Source organism: Phasianus colchicus, chromosome 8, assembly GCF_987193195.1.
Source record: "Phasianus colchicus chromosome 8, bPhaCol1.hap1.1, whole genome shotgun sequence".
In the NCBI taxonomy this organism is placed as follows: Eukaryota; Metazoa; Chordata; class Aves; order Galliformes; family Phasianidae; genus Phasianus; species Phasianus colchicus.
Genome location: NC_143443.1, coordinates 16,240,692 through 16,258,073, shown reverse-complemented (window position 1 = coordinate 16,258,073; position 17,382 = coordinate 16,240,692). Strand labels below are relative to the sequence as shown.

General features: G+C 38.8%; 1 protein-coding gene across 3 annotated transcripts in view; it reads left to right on the top strand.

Moving 5' to 3' along the window:
• ZSWIM8 (zinc finger SWIM-type containing 8) overlaps positions 1-17,382 on the top strand; it is a 64,655-nt gene that overhangs the window by 23,131 nt on the left and 24,142 nt on the right. For 2 of the 3 annotated variants that reach the window (XM_031603020.2, XM_031603019.2), the window contains exons 2-9: positions 500-653; positions 1,633-1,727; positions 7,329-7,501; positions 9,188-9,295; positions 11,570-11,651; positions 12,676-12,796; positions 13,193-13,394; positions 14,209-14,384. In XM_031603020.2, coding sequence (XP_031458880.2) covers positions 500-653; positions 1,633-1,727; positions 7,329-7,501; positions 9,188-9,295; positions 11,570-11,651; positions 12,676-12,796; positions 13,193-13,394; positions 14,209-14,384 — 1,111 coding nt within the window. Of the gene's footprint in view, positions 1-499; positions 654-1,477; positions 1,531-1,632; positions 1,728-7,328; positions 7,502-9,187; positions 9,296-11,569; positions 11,652-12,675; positions 12,797-13,192; positions 13,395-14,208; positions 14,385-17,382 lie in introns of those variants that run through there. The other variant, XM_031603021.2, reaches the window with a different exon arrangement.

Sequence of the window (17,382 nt, the reverse complement as noted above, 5' to 3'; positions counted from 1 at the left end):
CACTAATTAACAATAGTAATTTTCTTTACTTAGCTATGCTGGCTGTCAGAAGGGGAAATAAGATGACTTTCCCCTAAAATCTTGTGTATCAGCTTGTAGTAAAGAAAGGGATTACTCACTTAACCATCACTGTACATTTTACAATCTGCGCTCTCACATTTGTGGATGGGAGTATAGCACAGTAAAAGATAAGCTCCATCTATAATGTAGAATAAAAATCACTGGTGATGGAGAAATAATCCTGTAAAAGACAGTAAAAGACTGCTGATCTGTGAGAAGGGAATGCTGCCTAATGAATGTGTGGGGCTGAAAACAAACGTAAAGTTGGCAAGTAGTCAATTTTATAGAAAATTTCTGTGCTGACTTTCACTGTAGTATCAAAATAGGTCTTTGAATTTGATGAGTTAGGTGGGGAAGTGCTCTCTGCTCTAATGCCATTTGCCTCTCCTCTGTTTAGTTCCCTCAGTGGCTAATTGCATTTTATTTCTTGTCTTGCCAGATGGGCTGGTGATCCCATTGGTGGAACTGTCTGCAAAACAGGTTGCATTTCACATTCCATTTGAGGTCGTGGAAAAAGTTTATCCTCCAGTTCCTGAGCAACTACAGCTTCGGATTGCCTTCTGGAGTTTCCCTGAAAATGAGGAAGATATTAGGTAATGCTTACTATTTCTGCTCATTGATGCTTAAAGGAAAGTTCTGTTCACAAGAGAACAATCACTGCCCATGTAATGTCCTGTATATTGGCTGCTCCTGCTGTTGGTATGTGGACTTTGTAATATATGGATGGGTTACTGTAGGAGATGTATGGATTCTTATTATGGGTTCAGCTGCCCTGCTTGCATCCCAGGAAGAACCTCTGTGCAGGTTCTGTGTGTAACTGGAACAGGATAAATGCTTGCCTTAGTTTGCTTGACTATGTAACCTATTTGTAGACTTTTATCCTTTCATAAATCTTATGTAGAGTTCTGTCCAGTTTGAATCTGTTGCTTCCATCAGAACTTAGCTGAGCTCTGAAATTATTGGGGAGGGCGCGCTCAGAATACTTTGCAAATTTTTTGTGTAAGTAGGAGAATCAGAATTTGCTGAGTACTCAGAGTAGATACAGCCAGGGAAATAACTATTTTGTATGTTTCCCCATTAATTGATTGAGTGCATAATCAGAACCTCAGTGCTGTTAGATCTTCTACAAATGTTTTTTGTCTGAAGCTTTTTTTCTGTAGGTTGCCTACCAATGCAACCATGCATCTGGAATTTTGTAGGATAGTAGTGGTATTTATAGTCTTTTGGAAATAATCATCCTGACAATTCTTAAATGTTTTCATCTAACATTTTAGTATTGGGTTGGAGAGTTTGTGTTAGAAGTGCTGATACAGTTATAAAGATCACCTGTGATGGAACAGAGCACTTCAGCTGTTGGTCGTACATGCTCGTTAGTCTGATGAGCACAGATGTAAAAAATCTCACATGACCATGTGAGCAACTGGACTAGAAGTACAAGGAGGTCTTACTGTGACATGCTGATGTTGGAATGTAAGTGATTTTAGGTTGTAAGTGATTTTGTATTTCAGATGATAACGATGTGAAGTTTCTCAGAAACTTCTCATCTTGATTTATTATGTTTTTCACTTACAGACTATATTCTTGTTTGGCTAATGGCAGTGCAGATGAGTTCCAGAGAGGGGAGCAGCTGTTCCGAGTGAGGGCAGTCAAAGACCCTCTCCAGATAGGTAAGAACTCTGCAGCTCCATGTCTCTAGATTTCATTTAACTTCCCGAAACTATGTCTTAAAACTAGTTTTTCTGTATCCTAGATTAAACTCCATGTTATGCGTGTTTTGTGTAATGTCTTAAGCTAAATGTTGTGTTTATTTCAGCCTTTGTCAGCTCAGCTGTGAAATTGAGTGAAAAGCCAGATTAGTTCTGCAAATTAGACCCTTACTCTGTCTCAACATTTTGGAAAACTTTATAGAATGCTTTTGTCTCCATAATGCTTAAACTCCTCATTAATAAAGAGAAATTGGCTTTCTATTGGACTGATCCAATTAATGCCTCACCTAAAGTGTTTTTATGGCAGAGATGAAGTTTACAGGCTTAAATGTTATCCTTATAGCAAAATAGTTATATTTATAATACGGGTACTTTGGTAGTATTAAGGCAGAAGGAAATTTCTGTTGCTAGACAGTGAGTTTCATCCTCACTTACCTTGTTATTTTAACATTTTATGGTTTTGAAAACTGATCTTAAAGAAACTGGACTCTGGATTTTTCATGAAATTGTTTTAAGTAAGGAAAAATATTGAGTTATCTTTTCCAGTGACAGCTGTTAGATAGAAAGGAATTGTGTGAAATAAAGACACTGGTGTGTGTCAAGGTGGATCACATCAATTCAATGCAGACATTATTTTTTTCTGCAAGTATAAACTTCAGAATTAGTTTATTGATCAGCACGTGGGAACTATGATGATATAAATGGATATATGACATTAAGGAAGGAAGTCCCTATATTTTTGTGAGCTGAGGGATGGGGAGTTCTATGAGCCTGTTCAGTCTCTGATACTGGCAATGCCTAACTGTTGGTGATCAACTGAATGAATAAATTTAGTAAGGAATAGAAAAGGAACTCATGCTGTGAATGTTGAGGGAGAAGACGGTCATGTAAATTGAAAGACATTTATAAACTATTTTCTGAATATGAGGTAAAGGGTGCAGAACGGTTTTATCTAGACTGTTATCTGCTGTAATGATAATAGTAGGAATTATTGGAAATAGAAGTGCTTCCTCATAGATAAGGTATATTGAGTTGTTAGTGAGACCAGGCAATAATTTAGGGTCATCAACAAAATCAAGCTAGAACTGAATTTTGAGTGCATACGTAATCTGCTAATGTCAGGATTGTGATGCTGTAAGAGACCTCTAAGGCTGAAATTCAGGCAGGAAAACATTTGAGAGAGAAGAAAATGAGTTAAAATGAAACTTGCTGAAATTCAATAGTTCTTGCAACTTTAACAGTGGAAAAGAACATAAAAAATTTAATACACTGTGCTTACACTGTTGTCAAAACTTGTTTCAGTAATAAATTAAAAAGACAGGGAGGTGTGGAAAAATGTAAATTAACAAAGTCTGGGGGTGTTAGTTCAAAACCTATGCTTAGGGGAGGAGGGAAGGAAGAGGAGGTGGTGTACAACACCAGGGAGAAACTTCTCCAGTACACGTACAGCAACTGGGCTTCTTGACAAAGGATTTTGTGTTTGGAAGGGAAGGAAGGAACTTTGTTTAAACAGTAATGTTGTTTCCTCCTTAGCAGAGAAACATTTATCTAGTGGAAAGATTTTTTTTTTTTTTCCCATGAATAGCAGCCCAGAAGAAGGGCAGTGGGTGGATGTAAGTTCAGTTCATTGCTGTTAATGATTTTAAAGTGTGTGGCTGCAGTTTCAAGTTTCATGTATTGACAAACGTGAAAATAAATGTAAGAAATGAAGCAACTTTTTGAGAGCATATTTAATTTTGAGGAAGAGTGAGCAGTGTAGTGTGATATTGTGACAGGACAAAGGTTGAACAGTGCTTTTGTGCTCTTCTGTCCCATTTCTTTGCAGGGCTGTCTGTTATAAGGCTTATATTTTTCCTCTTCCAAGGCAAATGAGTAATTGTGGTCATCTTGCCCACATGCAAATCCACATCCATAATTTCTGGACAATAGCACTTCTTCACTACATTCCACAAACCTGCTTCTTCAGAGTGTTGTACTGTATATACACAAATAATGGGCTTTTGTAGGCCTTCTCTCCCACATTCTTTTTGTAGCAGTCATCTGCCTGCCTCCTTGCACCTGAAGAAGTTATTGATGTTCACAAGTAGGTATGTTGTAGTTGCTAATTTCAGGGATTTACTTTCTATTTCATTCTTGTTAATGAGGAAGACAGCAGTAGATTTAATCTTGATTCTTACATCTCAAGCAGAGTCATCAAGTCTCTGCTTCTTAAGGTTTCCTCTAACTTGGTTTAAAAAGAAAAAAAAATCCAGAATTGCCTTGCATTAGTTCCTATCTAAAGGTCTTTGTTCAGCTATTGTTTTTCAATTTCTGTTAGTCCTAAGAAACCTGGAGGAAAAGTTATTAAATTCCATGCAGAATAATAGAGCATGTTTGCTACCATTTTTATAGAGGCATCAGAACAATCAAATATCAGCAAAGAAATCCTGGAAACTGTATTACAAGTAGTATTCTTAGGAGGGTGGGGTTAATTCATAGATGGCTTAAACTGATCAATTCTAATTGCTTACTGAGTGGCTTGGAGTGTTTCAAATTTGTGCGTTTCCACCTGAAATCACGAGGACTAATAGAACCCAGAAAAACAAACTTCAAATTTGTCAATAAATGATTTTCATTTTAAAAATAAATATAAGTGCAGGAGACATTGACATAGCCATCATGGTTATCCTAAAATTCTGAAAACTGGGTTATATCCAGTGGGAAGCATACATTTCTTTTGGATGTTTTTCCTGAAAGATTAAGGCTTAGGGGCAGAGTAGTGAGAATGATGGCTTGTGGACCAAAAAACAAAACATCTCTGTTTTGTGAGACCCAATCCATGCAGCAGTTGCTTACTCCCTGATTTTCTGTTCGATAAAACCACATGTATTAATTGAGTATCACACTGGACAATGTAGTGCTACCACTGCATGATGTAGATTGCTCCTGGTAGTGTTCGTGCGCCAAACATCCTCTGAAGCATTGCTACTGGCTGCTTGACAAATTTGTTCTGTGTGTAAGAAGTAAATCTGGTGCTTGTGAGAAGATCACTCTCTCTGTGTAGAAAGCCTGAATATTTTCACAGAATCACTAAACTAGGTCTGCACAGAGCATTTAAGAAAAATGGTGGCATGTGGAGTGAGGGTCCTGACAGAGCAATTCTTCTGGTTTGCAGCCCATTCTTGAGGCCTCGTGGGAGTGGAGCTTGCCAAGAATAGAATACGTACATCTTAGTTTTTTTGGTACACTGCATACAGTGGCAAACTTAATACTGCTGATGCATGTAAGTGGTTTTTTTTGTAATGTACTGCTTTGTGAGAAGCAGATAGGCTGTTATCAGGTAGTGAGAGCAGGGGGTGGATGTAAGGGAAGAACGCTCCTGTGATCCCCATGAGGTACCTGAATCACTCAGATGTGCAGTAGGCACGGCTCTTGTCCACACGTTCAAGCAGGTAGATTAGGGCTGTGGTCAGCCAGTGAGAAAATAGTTGCAGCTAGGCTGTAAATGAGTGCTCTTTGATGACCGTTTCATTTAGCACTGGGCTAAGAGGTCCAGAATGGTCCCCCTTACTGTCACCTTCTCTGTCTTTGCAGGTTCAGACTTTGATTAGCTGTGCAGTGAGAACTGAATTGTGGTATTTGTCCTGGTATTTGTGGTAGTCATTCATAGATCCCAGGTATTTTCCCTTGTGTGGTTTCCTGTGCCATTCCACATGTGGTTGTTCATTACAGCAAGGTTGGCAGGGCAAAAGAATCAAGGCAGGTCTGCTTGAATTAGCAGTTTCAGGGGCAGACGTTCATCCAGCTACAAATTGTATTGAAGCTGTGATGTCATGCTGAAGCCCTTAAGGTTTTTTTTTTTTCTTTGTAGCAGTTCTTCCCCCTTTGCATTTGATGAGTTAGCTGTCTTCATATGCAAATAAAATGTTCATGGTAGGAGCTTGAAAAGAGTGCATAGCTGTGACCTGTTCTTCTCTAGCACCTTTAGAATACTTGTTTTTCTCAGTGCTATAGAATTGCCACACTTGCAGTTTGTGAAGTGCTTAATTTATTTTTGTGAAAATTAGGGCATGTTGGCATTAGTCTGAGGTGCTTCCAACATACTAGAAGGACTAGCCGAACTGTTTCAGTTATGTTATCCAAGTGTGGAATATAGATTAAAACTGTAGGTAGTAATAAGCTGCACAGCAATTTTGTGGTGAATGCCTTCTTTTGTTTTGATTCTGTTCCAATTGCTAAAATGGCCAAAGAACTCGGGGGGCATTATGTGTACTAATCAAAATAATCACCCGCATCAGGAAGAGGATTTGAATTCTGGTGAGCAGGAAAAATAGAAAGGTTAAGTAAGGTAAGTTTGCACTGGCATGGGATTGTAGTTTGAGGAAGGAATACTGCACATTGTTTAAGATGGAATTTAGTAGGTCATGTGCACTCCAAAAGCCATCTTTATAACATCACAGTATCATAATAAAAGCTTAGTAGTGTGAATTTGTAATATGTTTGCCTGTGCTGATGAGGGGGAAATTTTTAGTCGTCTATCACAAGCTGTATTTTTTCACTTAAGGTAATTGTTGGACTGAATTTTGGTTATGACGTTGATACCTTTTGTGTTTTCTGTTACTGCTTTAAAACTGAATTTGAGACTGGCAAACAGGGTCTGAGGCTGACACTCGTTGCTGTAGAAGATGATTTACTGGTGATTGGAACCTTAAAGACAAACAGAAGATTCATGTTTCTGATGGCCTTTTCCTGCTTGTAATGTGTGTGCCTTTGGACAACCCTTGGCTGTAGAGGAAGACTCATTGCATGTACAACTGGGATGCATGGCATATGAGATTACATAAAGCCAAGTCTTGTTGAAGTGTTTTGTTATTCTGCCTGAAATTAGATTTATAATTTATGTATTTTTTCTCTGAGTAGTGGGGCTGGATTCTTTTAAGTGTTGTTTTTGAATTTTTTCTTCTTTTCCATCTATTTTAGTTTAAACAAGTAGGATTTTTTTTTTGTTTTCTGAGTACCTGGTTTACAAAAATAGGATTTTTGCAACAGTGTAAGTAGGTATGTGATTTAAGAGAAATTAGTAACTTTTGAAGGCACAAGTTAATAGTAAGTGTTGAAGCACAAGTGCTGCCTTCTTTAGTGCCCTACAAAATTGTGAAAATTGGCAGAGTTGGAAGTAATGCTCAAGAAGTCACCTAACCTGTTCTGCACTGTTGCTGCAGTTAATTAACACAGAGGTCATGCCTGAAGTATGTATAGCCTAACTATGACCCTGTGATCAAAAAGCCACGCTTTTCAGCAGTGACTCTATCCAGTCCTGCTTTTCTGTGTAAAGTGTGAATGAATATATTAAAATCTGTTTGGTTTCTTTTAACCTTTTACAGTGTCTTTGCTAATACTGTACCATTATTTATTGGGAAGAAAGAAGTGCTAGAGACTCTAAACTGATGCCCATCCCAGTGTAGGTGTTGTTGCTAGACATATTATTTTGCTGTTTAAATGGCACATAGTTTAATTTTTATGCTATCTGAATCTGTCTCCCAGGCATCACAATAGTAACTTTGGACTTTTGAATTTTAACAGGTTTCCATCTGAGTGCCACTGTGGTACCCCCGCAGATGATGTCTCCCAAAGGTGCATACAACGTGGCAGTGATGTTTGACCGATGCAGGATCACATCGTGCAGTTGTACCTGTGGTGCTGGGGCCAAGTGGTGTGCTCACGTCGTGGCGCTCTGTCTCTTCCGGATACACAACGTAGGCCTTTAAATACACTTCTGCTTTCCCCCAGCATCCTCTTCTCTGAGTCTCTTGTCATTACAATTTTATGCAACATGAGCACTATTTAGGGAAATTGTTCTTGGCACTCCTTTGCGTTACAGATTGTGCACTCATAGTTGCAGCCTGCAGTGTGAGTTGACTGAAACTGTAAGCTGCAGAATGTCCTTTGATAATGTGCAAATTGCTCAGAGTAGATAAGTTGGTTTTGGGCCCTTCCTGTTACTTGTATAAATGCTAAAGTTATTCATTCTTTCTCAGTTCTGCAAGGAGTGGAAGATTATCAATGGTTCATCTTTTATTAAAAGTCTTGGTTGTAGGATCACTGACAGTGCAGAAGGAAAGTAATTTTGATCCTTGCTGGCCTTTATGTTCACCCATTCATTTTCATTTTGACTCATACTGAGACAGACAAGTGTCATTTTTGACCTTTAGATTTCAAACATTCAATATGTTAATAATTTTACTTGACTGCTAGCATTCTGCATGGCCTTGTATAAAGGAGAAAGTAGGTATTTCTTGTTCCAAAGATTTCAGGTGAAAAGAGGTACAATCAACATGCAATATACAAGCTGGGAGTTCAGACTTAGCTAGCTGTTTATTTCTTCAGTCTTTATGATGCAATGAGAAATTTATTTTAAGGGAGGATAAAGTGTGGATGACTGAAATAAACTGAAGGTTTTCTGCTGTTTCAGAATATTTTATAGCTAACATGGTTATGATCAACTCTAGTGTTTTTAAATGAGTGCTAATAACCTGATGAAGCTTGATAACAATTCACAGTGAGCAATTGTAATAGGCTTAAATTCATCCCTAGGTGTAATCACTGGAAGATCAATTTACTTTTTGTACTTAAGGCAGGAAAGTTGAAAAAAAAAAAAAAAAAAAGTTCTGCTTCAAGATAGCTTCATTTTTAAAAGTGGATATTGAAACTCAGAATTTTCAGTAACAGCATTTACTCTCAAAATTTGAACCCTGTGTAAGATAAAAATGACCACTTTCCGCCTAGTCCTTTCCTCTACCTGAAAGGTAACAGCGAAAGCATTTTCAAATTTGTGTGTATTAGCTGCTGAGTAGCAGATTACAAGCCAAGGGATATTGTTGCTGATAAATTGATATCAGAAGCATCCTTATTATCAAAGTGCATTTTCCTGCTTCCAGGTTAAATTTTAGTTGGATTCCATTTGGTACTTCTTATTCCATGTAGTGAACAAAGTTGAACTGATATTTATTTTATGATTTGTTATTTGAAGATATGGGAAGGGGCTGGTTTTAAGGAGAAAAAAAAATCTGTAGTGAGATAAAGGAGTCTGTGACATGGCCCCCCACAGAGCTGGTTGCTTTGCCAGAGGCTTGAAGAATTATGTCCCATTTTAGAGGTCTGTTTGCAAAATCCCTGCCAGTATTTGTGCAATTGCTAGAAACAACAGATCTTAAGCACAGCTGCTAAGGCAGTTTCTTTGACAAGATACTCTTAAAAACAGTTTTGCTAAAACATAGACAGCTTCTTTGCATCTTACCGGCAGTGCTCTATTTAATGATGTGAAAAGACCAAGCATGATATGCATCAGCATAGCCACTGTTCATGACACTTTGTCCAGTTAATGGGCACTTCATTATGCCTGATCTGTAGATGGCAATTTATATATCCTCTTCTTTATCCAGGCATCTGCGGTATGTTTACGAGCACCTGTTTCTGAGTCCTTGTCTCGGCTACAAAGAGACCAATTGCAAAAATTTGCTCAGTACCTAATCAGTGAACTTCCACAACAGGTAAATGGGGACAATCAATAGGACTGACTTCTTGTTAAATTCACTTGCTGATATTTTGGATGAATGTATGTGATGTCTTTTGTTACAAGATGACTGGTTTTTCTATGTGATTGTAAGTTGCTGGGAAGGCTTTTAGTTCTTGCTCTTTTCAAGCTTGTTATTCTATTATTTGACAATTGTCTGCTGCTGAATGAAAGATTAGAAGTGTCTTTAAAAGAAGAAAGAGAAGTATATTAGCTTGAGGAGGTAAAGTTCAAACACAGTAAAATAACTACAGGGTGGTGAAAAAGTTTGGTGAGAATAAGTCATTTCTTTTTTTGTGCTTTTTGGTTGATTAAATGGATAAGACTATTTCAGGGGGATGTGTTTTATATGCTCTAGGTAGCTACTTTCTAATGCACCCAAGTGGTGACCTTTTAACTTCCCCCAGTGCAGTCTCTTGGTGATCTTGCAAGAATCATTTGGGTTGTGGGAAGTAATAGACGTTACATGTTGTTAGTTAAAGGCAAAATATGCTCTATTATTCTTTAAATAATAGAGTAGTTAAAGATCAGGTCATTTCTGATAGTCACATGTATTGTGCCAATGTACCTAAGTGAAAAGTTTGCGTGAAAATTAAAAAATACAAGGGCTTGGCAACATTTAATGCTTGTTCAACTGAAGAGGGTTGAGAAACACTGCCCTGCATGAGTTTGTCTCATTTCAATATTGTGTGCATTATGTCTAAGACTTGTGTTACTGTCAGCATGTACTGACGTATTACGATAGTATGCTTGGGACGCTAAGATATTCTATTGATAAATCAGCCTCTAAATTTCCTTCAGAAATATTAATCTTCTTAGGAAATGAATAAATCATATTAAAAAAAAACAAACAAAACAGCAACTAAACTAAACCACCTTTTTTGATGCTGAGAGTTGAGCATCAATACTGTATGCTGCTTGTTTTAAATGAAAGACAGCTTCTCTTCCCTGCTTAAGGTCTCACAGCTTTATGTGGCTAGTCTGATTAATAAAGGAGAGCTTTAAAAAGTTGATAGTGGTACAACTAGTTTCCTGGGTAGCATGTGAGCTGCTTGATATAATGCTTTCATATATTCTGTCTGCTGCTTCTTGCAGGGTTTATTTTTCCTTTCATGTGTACTACCTGTGCATCCATGCATCTGGACAATTTAATTATTACTACTGTGCCAGATAGTCTGAAACAGCACTGCACAACAGAAAAGTTTAGGTTTTCTTGGCAGATGCACCTTAATCTTTGTTATGTAATTCCCTTGAAAAAGGAAAAGCATGGCCCAAACTCTTCTAGTGGTCTCATTGTTGGTCTCTGGTATTTCTGAATGGAAATACTTTGATATACTGGGACTAAATCTTGACTAATTGTTGCAAGATTAGTGTAGACCATTCACATGATTTTGTTTTGTAGAAATGTGAAATGTCCACAGCTGTTGTATGGAGAGAGGTGAGGAAATATCAGACTTTCTGCTGCAAGTCATTTAAATCCTAACTTCCTAAACTGTTCCAAGTGCACCAAGGACTAAGTGGATCTAAGTTCCCAGCCCAGACTTGGATTGAAATAAGGGAATAACAGTTTTCTGCTATGCATTTTTGTTTCCTTCAGAAAGGCCACCTTAAGGGTATGTCTACTCAGGTCTGCACAGTCAGCTGCGAGCCTTCTCTGCTTACACACTGAACTGACTAGAATCTATGGCTGCATTCATTTAGTGCTGACACTGCATTAGTTTACTGCTGACTAGGTTAAAATATATGTGGTCTCTCTGCGAAAAGCATGGTAAATGAGCTAAGGTCTTCCTGAAAAGTTATGTATAAATGTAACTTATAGTTTGCACCTCTGTTCCCTTCAGCTTGGTTTTAAGAGAAATGAACAAGAAATGCAGAACATTTAAAAGTGGAAGAAAGTGGTGACATTGACTATGTTCACTTCCATACCTCACAACATTAGCTGTAGTATTGCTCTGTCTTCTCAAGAAATGAGAAAGCAGCTGATAGCCTATGATTCTTTCCTGTACTTCTTAGAGTGTGGATATAGGAAGTAAGCTTTGAATGGTATGTTTGCTCTGAGAAAGGAGAGGGAAGTGTAACAACTACTTTGCTGTTGTATAACCTTTAGCACCCTCTACCGTCCTTTCTGAAAAGATGACTATTTGATACCTCAAATATTGTGAGTCCTTTAGGAAAGTCCAGGCAGATCTTTGGCTGTTTATATTAGGGTAAGAAAGACTGTTTATACTGAAAGTTTCCTTCATGTTTGCAGATTCTTCCAACTGCTCAGCGTTTGCTGGATGAGCTGTTATCTTCTCAGTCAACTGCAATCAACACAGTGTGTGGAGCCCCAGGTAACCTTGATATATGTTATTTCAGTAATCTGTGTTAAAGACAGAAAACAGATACATTTCTATTGCCTTGAGTTTCTGAATTGATAGGTTACTGAGTGTCTGGGATTGGAAGTGAAGGTCAGGGAAAAGTGTTAAGTACAAGCAAGCATGTAGTGCAGCTGCAGGAAACTGTTGCTGTAATGCACTCCTTGGAGTAAATTCAGAGAGAGACAGCATCAGACAATGCACTTTTCTGACAGAAGATTTTTCTATTTAACTACATTAGTTCCAGGAAGTGTTAGTTGGAATGAATCTCTCCTTTCGAGTAGAAGGTTGATTATTGGTAACACTCTAATGAGTTAGCTGTGGCTTGGGCTAGCTTAGCTATGTCTTGGTTATCAGAGAAGTTATAGTATATTCCTGTTTTTATGCTGCATTACCCTTCTGGTCCAGAATTTTCCTAATATTCAGTATGAATACTCCATTTTTTATTATTTTTGTTATCTTGACCTACGAATAAGTGTTTATCTCTGACTCCAAGTATCTGTAGGCTGTTGATGATCACCCCTCAACCTCTTCTTCTTAGTCAGAACGAGCCCAGCTTCCTCAGTCTCTCCTCTTAGGTCAGTGTTCTGTGCCTCTGTATCCCTCTGCTATAATCCTATCTGGTTTATGTTCAGCTTGGTGCCTATTGTAATCACTAAACTAGTCAGCAATTTGACTTTCAGTCTATATTGGTGCATGGGGTTTTCTATCCCAAGTGCAGAAGTCCATATATTTCTCTCAAAGAAATCAGTTGATTTCTGTTGGCATTATCTCTATGTTTCTCCCAATCCACCTGGCTAGTGCTAGTGCTGCTGTTTCAGCATGCCAGTTGTCTCCCAATTGAACATTGCCAGTTATTCAGGTAAGTATAATATTTTGAGATAGTTCTGCAATGGGTGAAATAAACTGAGTAACACTGCTTTGTGCTCCCTATAATCCCTGTGGTTGGGCACACAGAGAAAAATCCCTTCAAAACCTGTGTATGTGTTCTTGTGTCAAGATCCCACTGCTGGACCCTCTGCATCAGATCAAAGCACCTGGTACCTAGATGAATCTACCCTGAGTGACAACATAAAGAAAACCCTTCATAAATTCTGTGGGCCCTCTCCTGTTGTTTTCAGGTAAATTATCTTTTCCTGAAGAGAAAAAGAAATGTTGCTGTAATCTGTAAATTTATTCACTGTTTGGTGTATACCCTTCCATGGTGCTATGGTATAAAAGATGCCTAGTTTTGAGGAAATAGTATTTTTGTGTAGCCTGTCCAATGTTGCTGTGGTGGAGCATACTGTATTTGCACGATACCTTACTTGTGTGGTGGTCTCAGTATCATCATATGTCTCCTCTTATAAGTTAAGCATAGCTGTCCCATCTAGGGTGCAAACACGCTTCTGGATATTGAATATACTCAGGATCTCAGGATTTTGGGTAGCTGTGCTTGCCTCTTTTTTTTTTTTTTTTTTTTTTTTTTTTTTTTTTTTTTTTTTTTTTTTAACCCTGTGCTTCTGTTTTATCTACAGTGATGTGAATTCCATGTATCTCTCTTCCACGGAGCCTCCGGCTGCTGCTGAGTGGGCCTGTCTTCTGCGTCCCCTGCGAGGGAGAGAGCCTGAGGGAATCTGGAACCTACTTTCTATTGTGCGGGAGATGTTTAAGAGACGGGACAGCAATGCTGCTCCTTTGCTGGAGATTCTGACTGACCAGTGTCTGAACTATGAGCAGGTACCTGAGCACCCTTGCCTTGGAGGGAGAAATTCCAGAGAATGAAGCTGAATCAATGACTGATCCTCATGTACCTGTAGAATTTATCTCTGAGTAACTTTTGCTTCTCCACTCTAAATTTGTTATCCTTTGCTCCTGTGATGATTCAGTGTTCTTTCAGCAACGCTATATCCCCAAAATACCTCAACCTTTTAAGTTGGAATATATGGAGTCTGCACTACTTTGTTCAGTACGTTTGATTTGCTTTCTGGCTAGTCAAGATGAATTATTGTAATGATTTTTTTCTAAACAAAGTACTTCACATATGAACTGTCATTTTGACAAAACGTAAAGAAATGTGTTGGGCAGTAAAATCTCATATTCTTTGGTTTTGATGTGTTTGAGTCATGAATTTTTTGATATATTTTTTATTAATATAAGGAAAAAGGTGTCCTTTTACAGTTTGTGATACTTTGTAACATAAAAAAAACAACAGTGCAGGTTTCCTTATTATGCATCACATGCCTCGGCTTCTAGCAGGGAAAAGAAAATACTTCATTTATCACGTTTGTTCACTTTTTTTCCTCCAGATGTGAAGGCCTTTAGCAAGAGAGCATCTTGTGAGTGCTTTGTTCTGCAGATATGTGCCTTCTAAACAAAAGTAAATACAAATTGAGAGGTTCTTATGAAGCAATGCTGCTTTAATGCTCGTAGTTATTTTGGAGTCATGAAAACACGGTACTAACTAGAGCTGCTTTTCTGTTGTGGATATGAAGTTAGATGAGAGCGGGGATGTTAGCCACAACAATGCTCCACTGAACATTTTCTCCTGCAGATAACCGGCTGGTGGTACAGTGTGCGGACATCTGCGTCACACAGCAGTGCTAGCGGGCACACAGGACGTAGCAATGGGCAGTCAGAAGTAGCTGCTCATGCCTGTGCAAGTATGTGTGATGAGATGGTGGTTCTTTGGAGGCTGGCTGTCCTTGACCCAACTATAAGTCCACAGAGGTGAGCAACAGAATCAGCTAGTGTGTGGGAACTTGGATCCTTAAGCAGTGGACTTCAGTCTCTCATTCAGTTTTGTGATGTGTTCACACAGTTTTTTCCTGTAGATGAGTTGTGTTTGTATCATTACCTTGTTAACTATTCAACCATTACACAGTCCTTCTGCACTGTGTGCTACAGTTTACAGTTTAAGAGTAAATTGCTTTTAACTGCTGTTGCTGCTCACTTCTAGCAACTCCACATGATGTCAATAATATGTTGTTTTCTGGGCATTTTGCTTTACACAGGAGTGTATGTCTGCATTTCAGTGTCTCAGTGGAGAACGTGTCTTTGAATGGTAATACAGGCTACCAATAAATTTTAATGCTTTTTAATTTTAACAATTCAACACTTTAACGTATTTCTGTTTAGCCCAGTAATTCATGATTTTCTGTTTCAAGAGGAGCTGTTTCTTTGCTTTCTGTGCTCCTAGGAAGCTTATTCTCTGGAGTGTATTGGCAGAGTGTCACTGGTGTATCATTTTTTTTTTGTCAGTGTTTTCAATAGTCTGAGGAAAAATTATGAAGCTTAGACAGGTTTCTGAGTCACAACATGCCTTGGTAAATCACTGCCATCTTTATGTGGTACAACTTGATTAGCAGTTGAGTTATTGATTGCTCAAGTTGAGTGCCATGGTCAACTCTGATAAATTTTTTTTAGTATATGAAATCTACAAAGTGTGAAGTGCAAAATACACTGAGTAAGTCTAATGCCATATATATGGTTAGAAAATGTTTTTCAGGGCAAATGAAAATAGGATGGTATTTTTAATTCAGTTACATGTGAACAGCATTTGGTTTTTGTGAATTGTTGTGTGACATGAGTAAAATGCCTTATCTTTGGAAGGTACACCAGGGATGCTAAAATGGGTGCAGTTTCTGTCTTGTACAGTCTGCAATATGAAGTATGTAAATACAGGAGATGAAGACAAGTAAAAAACTATAGGAAATTGGGAATGAGGTTTAAAATAAACAAAACCATCAATTGACCTGCGTTGAAAAAAAAACAAAACAAAACAGAAAAGGTTTTAGCCTTTAATAAAGTATATAAAAGCGCTACATGTGTTCACATTCAAGCTATCTGGTGCAGTTCAAAATTGCTCAGATCTACTTGAATTCATGCATAATTGAAATACTTCTGCTTAATTTCCTGTTCTCTTGGCATTTGAATAGTCACCAAGAAGATCCCTTTTTTATCCATCATTGCTATCCTTTCCAGTGAATTGTAAGGAGAATTGCTACTGCATTTTTAATTCATTGCAGGTGCTCATCCTTATGTTACCTTTCCTAAGTAATTCCCTTTCCTCCTCCTTACTTCTGAAAATCCTTTCAAGTTCTACTGGTCTGCTCCCTCGTAATTAATTTCTTCAGACAAATGGAAGCCATTCTATGCTGTTGAGCTGATTTTTTTTTTTTAATAGTCTTTGCACCTATTTGATGATATTGTTTTCTGTTGCTTTCAATAGGTAAGAGAGTTAAAGTTGGGCTTGTACCTCAGATCTCTAAGATCTGTGGCAGGAACAGGACAGCAGTTTGTTGAGACACTTGGAACAAAGACTTTTCTAGAAACGTGTTGAATTAGATCACCTAAACATCGTTACCCATTCAGGCTAACTTGTTTGCCTATTTAGGCCATAGCTGAGATCTGTAGCTGCAAAATGCAGAAATGTTTTGTCCTTTCTGGGGTAATGCGAGGCATGGGACTGCCTGCTTGTATGGTATAAGGCAGAGTATAGCTGCCACTGACTGGTTTTCAGGTCATCCGAAAAAGGTATTGGTCACAATTTGGTAACAGAGAATAATTATAGAATGGTTTGGGTTGGAAGGGACCTTTAAGATTACCTAGTTCCAACCCCCTGCTATAGGAAGGGACACTTCCCTCTAGACCAGATTGCTCAAAGCCCCATTCAGCCTGGCCTTGAATGCTTCCAGGGAAAGGGCATTTACAGTCTCATTGGGCTACCTGTTCCAGTGTCTCACCACTCCCCCAGTAAAGAATTTCTTCCTAATATCTGGTCTAAATCTACCCTCTTCCAGTTTATAACCATTTCCCTTTGTCCTTTCTATATGCCTTTCTAAAAAGTCCCTCCCTAGCTTTCTTGTAGGTCCCCTTCAGGTACCCCTTTCTAAGGATAACGGCTCATTGGAAAACTCTCAAAGTAGGCTGTTTTCAAGTAGAGATGCTTCCATTTTGGTGGTCAGCCGTTAAATGAGGTTAGAGAGGGGTGGACCTAGGGTCTACCCCTTCCAGTTGCACAGGTGAATTGCTTGCACCTGTGCTCCCAGGGCTGGATACACCCCCATCACCAGGTGCTCAATCACTGGTTCATGCCTTGACCTGTCAGTTCCCATACACTGCTGTGCAATTTAGGTGAATTTAAGCCTACCAGCTTGTTTCAATTACATTTTTGTCTTGCTTGTTCTGCACGCAAACACAGGATTTGCAAATAGTTATGTTTTCTGAAGATAGCCTGCTATAGCCTAAATTAAATTTTAGATAGACACATCAGGGTAGAAAGATTCATGCCTGAGAGGTAGACTAGGAGGTCCTGTGTGGCTTAGGGCTTCCCTGGTCAGGCTGTTTCAGTCGTACTTGACAGGAGTTGTTAGCAGTGCTGTTTCACATCTACAAGCAGTTTTATCCTAGAAGCTAGAAGTGACCTATGAGAATCAAGTTCAGCTCTTGTCTTCACACAGCACCACCCAAAATCCAAATCTTAGAGTGGTGTCCAAATGCTACTTGAACTCCAACACTTGGGCTGTGCCCACTGCCCTGTGCAGCCCGTTCCATGCCCACCGCCCACTGGTGCAGACCCTTTCCCTACCCCCAGCTGCCTCCCCTGACACAGCTCCATGCCGTTCCCTTGGGCCCTGTTGCTGTCACACAGAGCAGAGCTCAGCGCTGCTCTCTGCTCCCTGTGAGGAGCTGCAGCTGCCATGAGGGCTCCCCTCAGCTCCTCTGC